The sequence below is a fragment of the Poecile atricapillus genome, chromosome 2, assembly GCF_030490865.1.
Source record: "Poecile atricapillus isolate bPoeAtr1 chromosome 2, bPoeAtr1.hap1, whole genome shotgun sequence".
Lineage (NCBI taxonomy): Eukaryota > Metazoa > Chordata > Aves > Passeriformes > Paridae > Poecile > Poecile atricapillus.
In genome coordinates, this window is record NC_081250.1 from 107,363,250 (window position 1) to 107,380,851 (window position 17,602).

At 42.0% G+C, this 17,602-nt stretch overlaps 1 protein-coding gene across 1 annotated transcript in view; it reads left to right on the top strand.

The window, feature by feature from the left end:
* Positions 1 to 11,196: 11,196 nt before the first annotated feature.
* The window catches only part of TTC39C (tetratricopeptide repeat domain 39C), a 37,757-nt gene continuing 31,351 nt past the window's right edge, over positions 11,197 to 17,602 (top strand). Inside the window, exon 1 of the mRNA XM_058830465.1 lies at positions 11,197 to 11,533. Within this exon, the coding sequence (XP_058686448.1) occupies positions 11,400 to 11,533 (134 nt within the window). The 5' untranslated portion in view covers positions 11,197 to 11,399. The remainder of the gene's footprint in view (positions 11,534 to 17,602) is intronic.

A 17,602-nucleotide genomic window follows, 5' to 3' on the forward strand; every position in this document is an offset into this window, starting at 1 on the left:
CTTTTAATTTATCTGTATGCTAAAATGGAGTGTAGCAATAAGGTGGGCTTCAGCTGGGGCAGGCTCAGCTTGGAGAAAAAAGGGCTGGAGTGTGATCAAAGAAACCCCTGTGCCTCAAGCAGGGATTAGATTCAAAGGAATAGCTTCACAATCTGGACAACAGTGATTATTCCATGTGGCTCTTTGCATTTGCTCATTGTATGAAGCTGCCTGATGAGGGCTTTTGTTGAGGTAAGAGTCTACATAACACTCTCTGCTGTGGAATTCCTGTGCATGTTTGAAATAACATCCTTGAATATAATTTGTGATGTTCCATCGGATTTGCCTCTGTGTGTTAATAAAATGTAGGCATTCCCAACTATAACAAATTCACATAAATTGCAGAAAGTGTTTGCACCAAGTAGTCATTTGAAATCAAAACTGCTGTTCCAGAAGCTTATTAAAGCCTACAGATGTGTTAGAAAACAAAAATTTGTTCTATATAGATAACACGAATCTCCTGTCTGTCAGTGGGCAACACCACTGAGTTTTTTTGTGAATGTCCTGTACTAGCAATGAGCAAAACAACCCTGGTTGACACCAACAAGCATTATCAACACTGTCACATGCATCTGCATTTCATGCATAGCTGTGCTTACAGGAGCACATTCCACCACCAAATCCAGACAAAAATGTTGAGGCTTTTACTATTAGGATAGGTGAACTCATTATTTTTCATTTGGGAACCCACAGAAAGTTACAAAATACATGGACCTATTTGATTTTAAGGAAATGGAATGGCTAGACATAATTGGGTGCATACAAAATCAGTCAGTAGCACTGGTAACACCCACTTGACTTGAGTAAGAGCCATAGCATTTGTGGAGCAGAGTGGTTACTCATCTCACAACTCCAGGTGGACAAAAATTGGTTGTCTACTTTAGGCTATCTTTCTGTAATCAATGGAGGAGGGTTAGTGATTCCCAAACAAAACCACACCTAGACACCATCTCAAATATATACTGTAAGAGCACATGACAGCAGCCAGCCTAGCTCTGGGCTCCAAGCAAGAAACCCACTGGACTTACTCCCTGAAGATGGATGCAGCACTTGATTATACTTTAGTTCTCAGGCATACTCAGCCCACCTCACGACCCAACTATAGAAATACCGTTGTGCAGTATTGTCAGCAGGCCACAGAGAAGAACTGAACAAGCCACAGGAAATTATCTCCTGCTTCCAATTACAGGGAAGATCTGACATTATAAATGCTTTTGTCACTCATCCTTTTCAATACTGAGTCACCCAGACATAGCATGGTTAGCTTCTGGCATCTCCATATGATGAACTATTTTTTTCTGTGCTTTGTATGATTTGAAGCTTGAGAATCTCAGAAGAAAACGTAGGTTGAACCCAAATTAAAGGCATGTAAAGTAAAGGGATGTGAGATAGAAGGCGTATTTATATGTGCTTGTATATGTACAACCCCTCTAAAAATAAGTGAGTGCAAGAGCTATAAAACGAAAGGAATGGAAAGGAAAACAGAGGAATACTTTCTGGATGAATTGCAGTAGAAAATAGCTTTTGAGAAAAAATGCTAATGAACTGAAAAATGGGAAAGTGTACTGAAAAAATAGAAGATTTTTTTTCTCCTTGTGCTGTGCCTGGTAGATGAGCTTTGAAGAAATGGCCTGCAGTAAAAACACAGCTTTTTGTGCTGTATTACCCTGGTTATCGCCATGCATAACTCATAATGGCTAAAATTATGCAACTCAGTTTAAGGTACTTGCCTTGAACGTAGCTCTCAGCCTCACAAAAAGTGTTTGTAGAACAATTAATTGTGAGTCAGTACTGGATAAGTCACCCAATGTATGGTTTTAAAAGGCACTGTGCCTTCAGAAAGGCAGGAGTGCTTTCAGAATCCAAACACACTTTTAAAAAGAGGAGGATTATTAAATTTGTTATTAAGCTGTTACTTTAATAAAAATCTTGTGGCAAGTTAATATTTGTAAGTTACTCCTGTGGTTACCATTACACGCACTCAGAATCTTGACTTTGATGTCTCCCTTTATCTGCAATGCAGTGTTTTGCTTGCAGAGCTGCCACTTCCTGTAGTGGGAACTGACTCTGGTAGTCGCTGCTTTGAGGAATCTGTAATTGTCAAGAGTGTTTCCTAATTCACATACCTTGATTAACAAGAGCCCAAATAGAAACATATTATAAATTAATTTGTACAGAATATGTATGCCAAATAAATGGCCCAAGTTTCCAGAAGAAAGTGGAAGAATGGAAAACCTAACGGTATGCAAAAAGAGAAATCACTTCTTACTGTAGTGAATGTGAAGTCAGCTGCACGCTGCTTATTTCATTAAGTACCAGGAGGTAACACATACATTTCTGGGTTTGCTAATTTCATTACAGAACTGTCAGCTCAAAGTCTAGTTGGTCAAGCAACAGCTCACAGTCTCTTAAATTATCTTTAAATATTGGCTACAGAAAATAATATTACCAAATGACAAGAGTATACTTTTTATGTCTGTTTTACAGTTTTACACATCAAAATGTGAAGAATCTTCCATTCATATCAACTGGCATCCCATTCACTTAAGTTAATGTTTATGACTACAGAACAAATTAAGGCAATGACTAGAATGAAGATCATTAAAGCATGTGGCTTTATTTAGCTGTTGTCTCCAGATAATGCTGCGACCTGGGTGTATCTAAATATACATATTGCCTGAGTACACCCTTAAAAGAAGATGAACCCTTCACTTCAGGTTTATACAAATAGACAATAACTTCTCTAAATTAAATGGTTCAACTAGTTATTTTCTTGGGTGAGCAGCAAAAGTTGTCAGACCAAAATATGTTTCACAGATGAAAAGCCAGTATCCATAAATAAAAACTTTGATATCTGAGGTAGCATCTGTCTCTCAATATGGTTTCTAGGTTTTTTTCTGACTTGTGATATATGCTGCAGATCATATTGCTTCTTCTAAAAGCCAGTTGCCACCTCTATGTGTGCAAGCCTCAGAGAAGAGTTTTGTAAAGAACAGAGCACTGTGCTCCAGAAGACATGGTTAAACTCCCAAAACATTAGTGAAATAGTTGGACACAAAGGAATCAGTAACTAAGTAAGTGTAAATGCAAGGGAAGGAGCTCACCATATTTGTAGGTATGGTTTGTATGTACACTGCTGACAGAGCTGCTCAAATGAATGTGTCCTGTGTGGTCTATTCCAGTGACAGAAACTCAAAATGCTTTAGAGTGAGGCAGTTGTAGATCACCAAACATCTTGATGTAGCCACCAATGTTGATGCACAAAATTATTGGTTATTACAATCCCATCAATAGCTATGAGAACAAATGCATAGACAATTTAAGTGGCTTGCTGAAAGGCACTGGTGAAGCGAGTTCCTTCATATGTGACTGACCTACGACTGTCAGGGGACAGTAGTTTCTTAGAGCATGAAGGAGTACTCCCATCTGAAAGTGTACAGAAAATGTGAAAACAGGCCAAAAGGGACATCTGCACAAGAATTCATTGTTCTCAGTTTTTACTAACGTCAGGAGTGGCAAATTCACAACTCTGCCATGGCCGTTTCATAACCTTCCGCTGAATTCTCATCTGCTTTCATGGATTGTACCCAACCATCAGCCCACCATTTTTTTTTTCTCATGCCTTCATTTCTGTTTAACTCAACTACTGGGCATTGCAGCTGTGACGATCTTTAAAGTGAGGAGTGTAAAGCTAGGTCTTAGTCTCCTCTAGATGATTATCTGGACAATCTGGTGACATAAACTTGTGTTTCATGTCAGAAAAAACCCTGTCACCATTGGGGTCTACTGACATTTTTGTCACTAGAATTTTAAACAAAAGATTCTAATTCCCATTCTAAGTCTAGGAACAAAAAGCGGGGCAAGAAATGTAGATTTCAAAACTGAAAAACAAATGTGATGCCTAACAGCCAAAATAAAGCCTCTGTAGCTCAGTTCTGTTGAATGGCCTTTCCATCAAAGGACTACAGAAAGAAAAAAGTGAAAACTGTTGAAATGCTATATATAAAATAAGTATAATGCCAAAAGTCACAAATGGAAGTAGAAAAGTATAAATGTTGCTGACAAATGTTCTTTAAATAGTCTCACTTCAAATCACATTATGCATTAAGCTGCTTGACACCTGTGAGAAAATATTTACTGCTAAAATAGTGAAAGAAAAATAAGCGTTAGCACCATATTATCTTTATTATGTTCCAAACAATTCAAAATATGTTTTACAATGGGTTTTGATTACTGTAAGTGACAAAGATTGGGGAGAGCACTAACACAGAGGGTGTTTATTGAGGCTGATATATTTGCCACAGGTTATCTATGGCCTTGCTGATTACTTGCTTCTCATCACAAGCTTGAAAGTACAAAGGCACATCCTCCCTATCTGGGTAAATGATTTGTTGACAAATGCTATACATATAGTTAGATACATGTGCACCGACATAGAGGAACATATAGAAAAAATCCTTCAGAAATGCAACTGGTCTGTGAAGTAGTTTCATGCACTAATGAGTAATGCAGGAAAACTGGAGGGCCCCTCTAAAGTAGATCAGCAAAAATGATTAGAGGTTTAAAATTTATGATGACCTTGTGAAAGGTCGAAGATACTATTTGTTGTAAAAATTGAAAGACTAACAGGGCCTCAATCAAGAGGCCATAATGTAGAAACAGGGGTATCGAGTGAGACAAATAATGTTTATATGCTCCAGTTTCGGCAAGACATCCTACCTCACCTTCCATACACAAAACCATTAAGCTCACCTGTTTTAGTTTGCCACTAACCCCCTGCTTCTATAAAAAAGATGCATATAACTGTTTTCCTTGTTCACTGGAACAAGAACATGTGGGAAATTAATCTACAGGCTCTCCATATTCAAAGTATTTCGAGGACATTCAGAAAAAGAGTTTTCTTTTGCCATTTAGATGAATTTGTTCTGACTTCCCAGAAAGGACTGGGCTAGAACTGGTGGATTTCTGGTAATCCCTTTGGGCTTTAAATTTCCTGCTGTGTGGCAATACAAAGCAGGTATTTTTATAACCAAATATAGATCTGAAGTTTGTAGGAAGTCATTCGTCTGAAAGTAAACCATTCTGAATTGGCTCTTAAAAATTCAAGTGGCATGATTATTTTGAGTGGAAGTCTTTCCAATTAATTTTTATAAAACAGGACAGCATGTGGCTGCTGCCTGAACAGAGCAGCTGTTAGTATTTAATATTTGTGTATTCCTTTGTTTTCTCCGGAACTGTGTGCATATGTTTGGCCATTAGCACATTCTGGGGAAAAAAATTCCAAAATTAAAAAGCTCTGTTATTTAGCATTCTTTATATAGCAAAAATTATACACCTTTATATGCTTCAGTAAAAATAACTCTGTGTGACTGCACATCAATTTATACCATTATATGACTGATTATACATTGGGTTCAGAGCAACAATGTGTGGATAAAAATAAACATTATCTAATACAAGCAAATATTAAAAAAATTGCCCTGTATCATCTTTCACTCTCCTTTTTGAACTTCCAAAAACTTTACCTGCTCTGACCCAGCCATCTCTGTCATTTCTCTGTGCAGAAGTGACACAGTACGGTCTGTGTTACAGACTAAATGAAAGCAGCCACAGATCAGTGCTGAAGAGACCAGGACTAAAAGATCAGTCACCTTCTATCTGATAGCTCACCATACACAAAAGTCTTCCTAAAAAAAACCAAACCAAAACAAAACAAAAAACCGAAAACAAAAAACCCCCCAAAAAACCCCCAAAAAACCCCAAAAACAAAACCAAAAACACAAAACAAAACAAAACAAACAGAAAACAGAAAGGAAATAGTGGTCATTCTTCTTATTGTTATTACTGTAACTCTCTTTAATTAAAAGAAAGGGTCAAAGGACTAATTTTCAGTACCCTTGGAATACTTTGGATGAAGAGACTCATTGAACCTCTTCTGTTTTACCAGGGTATGTATGCATATTCCTTGTCTATTGATAGAACAGACAAATCGTTTCATGTGTGTGTCCTCAGGCAGGGTTTAGCCCTCAAAAGGACAATGCATATTAATCAGGAAATGTCAAGAGCCAGCTCTGAAGATTAGCTTGGCTTTGTAGTATTGCTTAGTTGCTGTGCTGTATGGAAAATGCATGATGATAACCGATGTAGAGCTCACCACTCATAAATATTTAAGTGACAATACACAATAGACAGGCATCTTTATTGTTCAAGATCAGAGGTACAGTGTGAGGCACAAGGCACAAGAATAAGTAACTTTAGCTACTTTAAAAGTATATTTCCTTAGAAAGTACTTGTGAACTTAATATTTTTTTTTCTTCCCATATTCAAAAAGGGAAGGCCCCCCCATTTATATATTCACTAGCCATTATTGGCAGTCACTGACACAGATAACCCCCTCTGATGGTTTGGAAAAGATGGCTATACTTTGGATTGCAACACCACTTCATAGTCAACAATGGGGCTGCATCTGATATTGAACTAGAATAGCAAATCCTCAAAAAGGAGTTCAAAATTACAGCAGCAGATTCTACAGGTTTGTGTCAGAGATTCAAAAAGTGTGGGAGATTTCTTTATGATTTTGCTAATTATTTCCAACATGTTACATTCATACACACTCACATTTTCTGCAACACAGAGGAAAAAAGTTAATTCCATCCTGAAGGAATTTTCTTTTCTCTACTGAAATGAGCAGTGATTATAACTTAAATGCTGATTGTCAAATATTCTAAATCAACTGCTGAAATTTCATCACCATCCTAAAAACTGTAAATTGTACCAGGCTTATTGAGGTGTCTCAGGACAGAGGTAGAGTTTTGGAACAATATAGGTAAAGAGAAACCCAGAAAAATCAGATTTAGAGCACTCTGAGACAGAAACAAGGGGTTAGGTTGCTGCATCCAGACACAGTGGAGAAGAGCCCTGAGACAAGTGGGACCTAATTTACAGACTATGAAAACGATATTAAAGAAAATACAAATATAGGCCTGCCTTTGTTTTTAACTCTTTTCTCTCTGATGTTTTAGATAAATCAATATGCTTTTCTGAAATAATTTATTTCCTGCTACTTCAGCTTCTGCTATTCTCTGTTGTTTATGAGTAGGCTAAATTCCAGTTAGACGGTGGACCAAAAACATCAATATTTTTTTCTCAGGGACCAGTGTGTGATAACTAGCAGGATTTCTCCCTTTTCCAGAAGCAGAAAGATAGGGCAGAAACTTGGAAAACTTGTCGAAGGGAAGAGCAGCTGAGTATTCAAAGGTGCAGGCTATCTTGAACTACAACAGCAGTGTCCTGCAAAGGGGCTGTAACACCACCACAATTCTGTATCCCATACGGGATGTGAATACTGTAGCTAGTTTACCTTTCATTTGTCTAACAGCTTCTGGGAAGCTAGAGTAAAGGTCTTGGAAATTTCAGGCCAGTAAATTTATTAAAAGGACAATTCTTGCTCACCAATAACTTCACTGTCTTTGAGTAATTAAAAATCTGTTGCCTCAACTTTTTTTCATGAGAGGTTACAGGCCACAGCAGCACGGATTATTCAACACTGCCCTGAAGGGAGCTGTGAGATGAGGGGAAAGCTAGCCACCACCGACTGACCCCTGTGCTGAAATGGTTGGATGATGACTGCCTATTTTGCTGATGATAGTATGTGACCAGGAATTAAAAAAAAAAAAAACAACAAAAAAACCCACAAAAAACCTCAAGAAAGATGCTTAGAATGCTGTTAGACTCCAACGTCAATATAAGCTTTGATTGGCACATACAAGTCATCCATGTAGTCCTGTTCACTGCGGTTTCTTCACTCCCTTGTCCATTTTTAGCAGGATGAATCAGCGGTACCACATCCTCCATGTGAATCAAGCTAATTGTAACCCATCACAAGACCTCATCTGCTGTTGCAGGGCAGGGAGACCTACAGCTCTGCTGACTTCCAATCCAATTCTGCAGGAAAATGAGGTTGCAGTGCAGATCACAGCAACATGGGCACTATAAAACTGCTGCTGCTCAGCTGATAAAGTCAAACTGTACAACTTCCTTCATTAAGGAAGGTGTGTTCAACATGTTACTTGTCTACTTGAACAGCTGAAGTGCAGTTTCATTCTGCCATTTTTTCCTCATACATTTATAACTGTGTTTCTGTAGAGTTGATTCAGCTATTCACATCTTGAGTTTGAAAATTAATAGCTAGCTACTGGGTACTTATAAAAGCATTTGTTACAGAAGACAAATTATCAGTGCCAGCCCTCAGCAAGGTCTGGAGCAACTGGGTACTAGAAAGAAGATCTCAAAAGAATTCTAACTTCTTGGGCATGGGACCCAAACCTGCAGGAAGCACACAGCCCTGCTATGTTATAATATGTTATTATTCAAACACAGGGGCAAGGAAATAGGAGTGTAGCATTGGAGAAATAGAGTAGATGTTGCACAAAGTATTTAGTAGATGTTGCACAAAGCACTTGACTCTTTGCTGCTCCTCAGAAATAGTACTTGGAGGCAGGAGTTAGCCTGTGACAAGTTTTCAGGGAATACTGAATAAGAAGATTCATTGCCTCTTGATTGATTACATCTGACAAAGGGAAAGGATATAATAAACTGCTCCACCATGAACCCCTGCCCACAGAATCTTGCCTGGCAGATAATATTACAGGAGTAACTGTTATCATTTGGAATGAAGTGTCTTGAAACAGAGAGCCTGAAACAAAGAATAAGGGTAGTGCAACTGCAACCTGCAATTTTCTTTTAGTGAGGCTGCTTGTATTTCTGGAGTCCAAGTTTCACAAATAACCTGTAAACACACTGGAGAACACACTGTTCCCTACTCATTCTGTGCTGACTTTCTATAAGCCCTTTAGGATCTCTAGGCTGTGTAGACCATGCTGTTTTGGGGATATGCATTGTGACAGAAGATGTGTCCTCTTTAAACACCCCCTGATTGTCCAGCCCTGCTCAGTAAAACAGAGGGGCTGGCAATCAGCCAAAGGATGAGATTCACACCTGAGAGATTGCAGAAGCCTCCTGGCATTAGGCAATCCACACCTCTCAAGAACTGTTTTTTCAAGAAGTTATTGGTACAGAGTATTTCCCGAGGGCATGGTAGCAATTCCCACAAGGCATGTACAGAAATACGGCAACTTGATTCATGGAAGATAGACGTTTTGCTTGATAGGGAAAACGGGTTGCTACTAAAAGTAGTGTTTGGTCCTAGTCTTTTGTATGTTACCAAGAGGAGGTGGGAGAAGTCTGAGCCTTACATTTTTCTCAAGAGCAGCTGTAGCACTCTTCTAGCTGTCAGGAAGCAAGACCAGGCTGTTTGTATTAGCCTTTGTATTCACCTAAATTTAAGCACAGCAAAGAAAACCTCTTCTTGCAAAGAAGGGTGAAAACAACATGGGTGTATTTTCAGTGTCCAGGTACTTGGCCATTTTGGGTTGGAATGGATACATTTATACAAGTGTACTTTCTTGCCCATCCTGTGCTTGGAAACACCGGCCAGACTAGCTTGTATCTGAACCAAACTTGCAAATACTGACTTTTTCTGTCAGCATCACAGGTAACTTCACATTGCTACTCATGAAGGTAGCAAGAGATAGGGAGCAAATTCCTAGAAACAGGAATGATAGGTATCAAGAGATAGGGAGCAAATTCCTAGAAACCCTTGTTTCCCAGACTTGCACTGGGGAGGTCACAAAGTCGCCATTGTATGAAAGAGGAATTTTTACTCTCTGTTCTAGTGACTGTAGTCACTGAATAAAACCGCTAATAAAGAAAAAGAAAAAGAAAAATCAATTCTCTGGAAACAGAAAGCTGCGTTATCAGAGGAGGACTTAGGACTTCTATTCTTCACACTCTAGGGCTGGCTGCAACCCCAGCTGCTACATTCCACCCATTAAAAACTACAGTGGATTTTGCAAGAAGCCACAGGATTGTGGAGAGCCCACCTGAGGGCAGGAGGGTTGGGGGCAGCCGCCTGCACCTGTGCAGTTCCTGCCAGCACAGCAACACGAGGTGTGAGGATGGGAGGATGGGAAGGGCAAGGCAGCACATGGAGGCAGAGCAGCTCCCCACACGGACACCCCTAATCCAGGCATCAGTGCCTGCCTCTCTCCTGCTGGTGCTCACTGTGCTGTCCCCAGAGCTGGAGGTACAGCAGCCAGGCAGAGCCAGTGGTGCCCTGGCAGCCAGGAGGGCCAGCCGCATCCTGGGGTGCATCAGGCACAGCATGGCCAGCTGGGCAAAGGAGCAGATTGTCCTGCTCTGCTCTGCTCTGCACTGGGGTGGTCTCACCTCGAGTGCTGGGGGCAGTTTTGGTCACCAAAATATAAGAAAGACATTAAGCTTCTAGAGTGTGTCCAAAGGACGGCAACAAAGATGGTGAAGGGTCTGAAGGAGAAGCCATATGAGGAGTGGCTGAAGCCACTTCGCTTGTTCAGCCTGGAGGAGACTGAGGGTGGCCTCACTGCAGCCTTCAGCATCCTCGTGAAGGGAAGCAGAGGTGCAGATACTGATCCCTTCTCTGTGGTGACCAGTGACAGGACTTGAAGGAATGAAGCTGTGTCAGGGGAAGTTTAGGTTGGATATAACAAAAAATTCTTAACTGAAAAAGTGATTGGGCACTGGAATCCTCTGCCCACTGAGGTGGTGGTGGAGTCACCCTCCTTGGATGTATTTAAAAAAAAGACTGGATATCGCACTCAGTGCCATCATTTAGTTGATGAGGAGGTCATAGGTTGGGACTCAAATGGTGAACTCAAAGGTCTTTTCCAACATAGTTCATTCTGTGATTTTGTGAAAAGGTTCTGAACCCAGAGGGTGTTTGAGTACTGGACCAGGCTCTCCAGGGAAGTGGTCTCAGCACAAAGCCTGACAGAATTCAAGAAGCGTTTGGAAAATGCCCTGAGGCGCACAGTGAGATTCTTTTTTGGGGTGTCTGTACAGGGACAGGAGCAGATCTCGAAGACCCTCGTGGATCCCTTCCAAACCAAGACAGTCTGTGACGGCGCGAAAGGCGGCTGAAGGCTCCGCGGCCAGGGCCGTCAGCGCAGCCCGGCCACAGCAGGAGCCGCCCGCAGCCGCTGCGCCCCCGGCCCCTCGCCCGGCACCGGCCCCGCGCCTGCGCGGCCTCGTGGCGGCGCCTGCGCGCTGGGGCGCGGGGCAGGCGCCGCTGCTTTCGGAGCGTTTGCGGGCGCGGAGCGGCTGCGGCACCGCCGAGTTCGCGCCTCCGCGGACACCGGGCGCCCCCGGCTCCACCTGTAGGCGCGCCGAGGCAGCACCTAGCCGCTCGGGAAGGGATAGGTAGTTGGGTAGGTAGGTAGGAAGGTAGGGCAGAGTCGGTTGGGTCCCGCTGCCTCCTCATCGTCATGGCCGGCTCGGAGCAGCGGGAGGACGGGGAAGCGCCGCTGCCCATCGAGGATTCGGAGCTGGCGCTGGCCGGCATCAACATGCTGCTGAACAACGGCTTCCGCGAGTCCGACCAGCTCTTCAAGAAATACAGGTCAGTCCCGGCCGCCCCTCCGCTCCCCGGGCCCCTTGCCGCCGCCCCCGCGGGCGGGAGGGGAGCGGGCGGCGGGGCCGTGGGGCGCGCAGGGGGCCCTGGCGGCGGAAGCCTCGCCCTGCCCAGCCCCTCGGAAGGGTCGGTGCTGCCGCTCGCTGCCGCGGTCGGGGCTCTCATGAGGAAGGGACACGCGTTGTTTTCACAGAATCACAGAATGGGTCAGGTGGGAAGGGGCCGCAGTGGGTTATCTGGTCCAACCACCCGGCTCAAAGCAGGGTCATCCTAGAGCACATGGCACAAGATTTTCCCCAGACCGTTCTTGAGTATCTCCAGTGAGGGAGACTCCACAAGCTCTCTGAGCAATCTGCTCCCTTGCAGGGTCATCCACACGGCAAGGGAGCTCCTCCTTATGTTCAGGTGGAACTTCCTGTGCATCAGTTTTTGCCTCTTGCCTCTTGTCCTACTGCTTGGTCCCACCGAGGAGAGCCTGATTCCATCCTCCTGACACCTTCCCTTTAGATCACATTGATGAGGTCCCCTCTCAGTCATCTCCTCTCCAGGCTGAACAGGCCCAACTCCCTCAGCCTTTCCTCGTAAGAGAGATGTTCCAGTCCCCCGGTCATCTTCGTTGCCCTCTGCTGGACCTGCTTCAGGAGCTCCATAGCTCCTTTGTACTCAGGAAGCTAGAACTGGACATGGCACTTCAGGTGTGACTTCACCAGGGCTGAGTAGAGGGGCAGGCTCATATCCCTCAACCTCAGTCCCTCTGGGACTGCTCTCCCTAATGCATCCCAGGCTTCTGTTTGCCTTCTTGGCCACAAGGGCTCGGGGGTGGTGTGTGCTGTGCTGTGGTGGGGGGTGTCTGGTGCCCTGTTGGAGGGGTGGAGAGGGGCTGAGCAGGGGTCCCTCTGCAGCACTGACTGCATTTGGCTGTCATGTATGTGCGAACACACATGTGTGGCTGGAGATATGTCCTGGGGGGTTTTTGCTCTGGTGCTCGTGTGTGGTCTGATGTGGTCTTCAGCATACCAAATGGATGGCAGTGAAAGGTCTGTGAGTGCTGCTGTGATTATCTTTGGGCTGTAAGATTATGTTCATAATCCCCACATACATCATCTCTAGGTTTCTGCGTTAAGTAGGCATTTGGTAGGAATGGCATTAATACAGCTGTGTAAGTCAGGTTTAAAGAAGAGGTTGCCCCTACCTGTCCTTGCTTCTTTTCTTAGGACTGATGTCTTCCACTTGAGCTTGAGCTGCTGTAATTGCGCATACATTCTAAATAATTAATATGCACTATAATGCTGTTGTCTCTATGATTAAAAATGACTTTGAGTGACTTAAAATAGGACTTCATGGTGATGGTGTACTTATGTATTTAAATCTCGTTTACAGAAAGGATGGTTGGAAGTAGGGTGCAGGGAGTAAGACACATTAAGAACATTCCCCTTAATAATAACAAAAAAAATGGAATAACACTTTATTGTGTACCTGCAACAGGTTAATATTAAACATGTCATTTTGTCTCTAGTATATACTGCTATGTTACACAAAGTACTGCTGTGTAGAACTGACTGGAATATTGCAGGTGACAAGCAAGGTCTTATTCTGCATTCCTCATGTACATAAACATGAGGTCCATCTCTTAACCCAGCACTGCGAAGACCACTGCTAAACCCTGTCTGTAATTGCCATGTCTGTGCCATGTGAAGTTGCACCCTATGAGTTACTTCTTGAGTATTTCTTTCTTTTGAAGTCCTCAGTTGTTCTGTGTATCTAAGGAACCTGTTGGTTTTGGTTGCATGCTTTTGTGTTGTGTAATTTTTTTAAGGTGCCAGTTAAGGAACGAACACTCAGTGTAGTTTCCTCTCCTCCACTTTCGCTTGTGCTGTGCTATTGCTTTCTCTCAGTAGTGTGGATCTGGAAGGAGTCTTGGAGTTCTAGATGTGTGATGCTTCTTACATGTTAAAGTAGTACTGGGGAGTAAAATTGTTAAGGTTTCTGTTCTCAGAATGCAGTTTAATCCTCCCTTGAAAGGGTGAATAATGATTTCTTCTGCAAACTATTCTCTTGGTTATCTAGAAGGTTTTATTACTAAAGATGTGTTAAATGCAGAAACCTGCCAGTCTTTCTTGCCAGGTGCAGTATTTTCTTTGTTTGACTTTATCAAGAAATGCCTCTGAGTTCAGTGTAGTACATTGATTGTGGCTTTTAAACACCCTGTGCAAGGAGTAAATAGGAATCCCTTTATAAGATTAATAGTTTGTGGTTCATAAATTGATAATTGCTATCTTGGGCTGGAGATTTTCAGAATAATTTAAAAACTTTTTCCTTCATCCCAAAATTTGAGTAGTAGGCTTCCTCTTGCTGTGAAATAATAAGCCCTTATTGAATTGCAGTATAACTGTATGCTGAAAATTTGGATTTCATATAGGAGAGAAGATGGAGCAAAGTATGGTCAACTTCCTATAAACTTGAATTCTGGAGGTATGTGCAGTGAGGGACACTTGTTTTTCCCAACAGTTTTTGGTTCTGTGCTTGCCTTGAGTGTGTTTGCAAGGACTTAAGCAGTGCTATTATATGCTTGTTTGCATGCAGTCTTAATGAGTGTGGTTTTTTTAGGTGTGTGCTTAGAATTATGAAATAGAACCCATCCTAAATGGATCTAAACCCAAACGAGGAGGGTTTAGAAGCTCTCCATAATTTAATATTGATGTTTGTAATTCATGGTACTAGAGGTCAAAGATGTCTGATGGCATGCAGCTTTTTTAACTGGATATGAGTGTGTGTTGTCTGTATTTCAAGTGACCTTTCTTGTAGAAAGTGTTAATTCTAATCTACTGCCTATGCAGGTAGTTTAGCTCTGTTTCAGAAACTTAACAGTTATTAATGAATTGTAGAAGTGAAGAATGTAGATACTCAGCAGAACTTCTGTTTCAGTAGCCACATCACTTAAACTACTTAAAACTGTTTCTTAGAAGCTGCTGGTTTTGATTCTGTTTTTTGTTATTTCAGTTTTTAATTCATTTGCCACCTGAAAGATCTTGTGAAGAATTCAAATTAATGCTTCTGTCTTTGCAAGGCAGCAGGCAACCTTGTCTCTAAAACAGACAGTATGTATTTTTCTTTGCTCTTCTGCATTTTTACATTTTCCAGGAAGTATTGAACTGGGGTATTATTTTTCCTCCTGCAGCTTTGTGGATTTTTAAGCATATAAGAAAGAAACTCACAGAAGAAAGCTATCTGCCAAGCCTAAAATCAGTTATATTTGAAAGCTGGTCATAATGCAGTCTTTAAAGATACCAGGGTTGGAATTGCAGCTGTGTTTCATATGCATATCCACACCAGTAAAGTCTTACCTATGAAGAGTGGTAGTACTTTGAAGTTATGTGCCACAGAACTGTTATTTCTGTGTTGGACATGGGAGAGTGGTATTTTGTCTTCTGGTGGTTACAGCTCATATACGTATCTATAGAAAATCTGAAGAAGATGGATATTCAGTTGTGTGCCAGATACAACATGTACTTGGAACTGCATTGGCTATCACACTAAAGCACTTGATGATTTGTCAAGTGTTTGTATTTTTATTATAAATTATACTTGAGGGAAGATAGTAGATTTTGAAAAATTATCTGCATGTAGCATCCATATCTGTGCATGCTTTTTCATGAGTTTAAGTTTTTTAGAAGTCCAGATCCTCTACCTGCTAGTGGTGATAACATTCTGAACATTAATCAAATACCACTGGATGTGGTATTTTCAGAGATTTTTACTAGACAGCACCACTGTCCTTAGTGCTTGTAGCACCTAATAAGGTTCCCTCAGTGCTAACTCATATTTGAAACTGTCAGATATCAGTCTTTGTATTCAGCTTGAACAATGCTGACTCTGTCCTAGTTCTCATCAGTTTAAACTTTTGAGTATCTGTGGAAGCTGCAAGAGGGATGGAGGTTAACCAAGGACATAGACAGTGAAGATAGAGCACTCAGGCAGCAGGATGGTACTGTTTTGGTGAACCACCCTGACACTAGCAGGAGAGCTGAACTGGAGTGTTCTTTTTCCCCTTGTAGCTTTGTGGATTTCTAGACACATAAGAAGGGAAAAAAATTATCAAAAGAACTTACATTTTTGCTGATTTTTCATTTCTTAAGAGCATTTGCAATTCAAAAATTATTTAAAAACTTCCTCCAGCTAAGAGAAGACTATGTTAAATAAAGCCAGGAGTTTTTTGCTGAGTGTTTACTCGCAATGTAAATTGTCAAGTCACATAGTATCCTGAGTTAAAAGGGACCCATCAGGGTCAATGAGTTCAACTCCTGGACCTGCACAGGAGAGCTCCAAGAATCACCCCTTGTGCTTGTGATCATTGTCCAAAACGCTTCTTGAACTCTGTCAGACCTGGTGCTGTGACCACTTCCCTGGGGAGCCTCTTCCATTGCTCAAGCACCCTCTGGGTGAAAAACCTTTTCCTATACTTAACCTACACCTCTCCTGACACAGCTTCATGCTATTCCCTTGAGTCCTGTCGCTTGTCATGAGTGAGATCAGTGTCTGCCCCTCCTTGTCCCCTCAAGAGGACGTTGTAGGCTGTAGTGAGGTCTCCTCTCTCTCTCCTCCAGTCTGGAGAAGCCAAGTGACTTCAGCCACTCTTCATATGGCTTCCCCTCAAGGACCTTCCACCACCTTTGAGGCCCTCCTTTGGACACTCTCTGATGGCCTTGTCTTTCTTATATTGTGGTGCCTAAAACTGCACGGAACACAAGCTGAGGTTGCCCCAGTGCAGGGCACTTTGAGTGCCTGACGCACCCCAGGACACATGGTTGGCCCTCCTGGCTGCCAGGGCATAAATCATGAGATCAGGGCTATTAACTCACAAGAAATCCAACAATCTTCTGTCTCCTACCAAAGAAACATTTGACTCTGCATGAATGACTCTAGCATCTGAGAACATTTGATAAAGTTTCCAACTGCCACCTTAATGGAAAGAGAAATGGTACAAGATGACAAGTAAAATGTATATAGTGAGAGCATATCCACAGAAGAAATTGAAGATTATCTAGAGAAATGTGATTATAATACAAAATGTGTAAAGATTTAAAGAATGAGGCCAGTGTAGAAAGACATGATGTTCAGCTTGCTAGGGTAAAGAGGAACATGCAGAACTGGAAGCTGGTGCAATTGGGAAGCTTACTATGGTTGCTAAAAAACCCTGAAATTAATTTCAAGTTGACATGCTACATTATGTGTATTAACAGACACACAGACTTAATAATGGACCAGAAGTCCATTATGAATAGGCATGTGAACTTCATATTACCAACTTAAAATGCTGTCTGTAGCTAAAAACACCTTTGACCCCAATGCAAGCTGAGACAAGGTCACATTAAGCTAGCATTGATCAGGAGGTAGATTATGACCCATGTAAGGGCTGTCTAACCACTGCTGAAATTTTTTCTTATATACCTCAGCAAAGGGACCTTAAGAGCAAAAATGAAGTGATTTAATAGGTGCTGCAGTAGGTTCTCTAGAGATAAAGCCAGCAGAGTGGGAGCTGACGTCACTCGGTTGGTCGAAGGATGATAGCATCTGGATTGGTAGTGTGAGAATAAATTGTGAGTGCCCTGCTAGCAACCCTGTGTGCTTTTGTTTGAGCAGCTATAGGCAGAGGAGAGCTGCTAGATGGATGTATAGAAGAGGGAGTTATTTGTAAGGGAAGTGTTTTTTAGGAGCAAAATTCTAAATGTGTACCTCAATGAGGTGAGATTCCATTGCTCAGTGCTAGGCAGGGTAATAGTAATAATGATGCACATAAAACCAGCATCAGTTTTTCAGCTATCTGGATTCTAAGATTCTAAGATTCTGCAGTTTAAATCTTCCAAGACCTCAGTACACAGAGATAATCACATTGAGTGTGACACTTAGTTTTGTGGCCTTCATGACAGACTATGACTGTTGCCAGAAGAAGTGGTAGAAAGGGTAAAGGTAGGTTGAGAGATCTGTTTGTCATATGGAGCAGTATCTGATGGCTAGAAGTCCAAGTGAAAATGACAGAAAGCTAAAATCTGGGTTTAT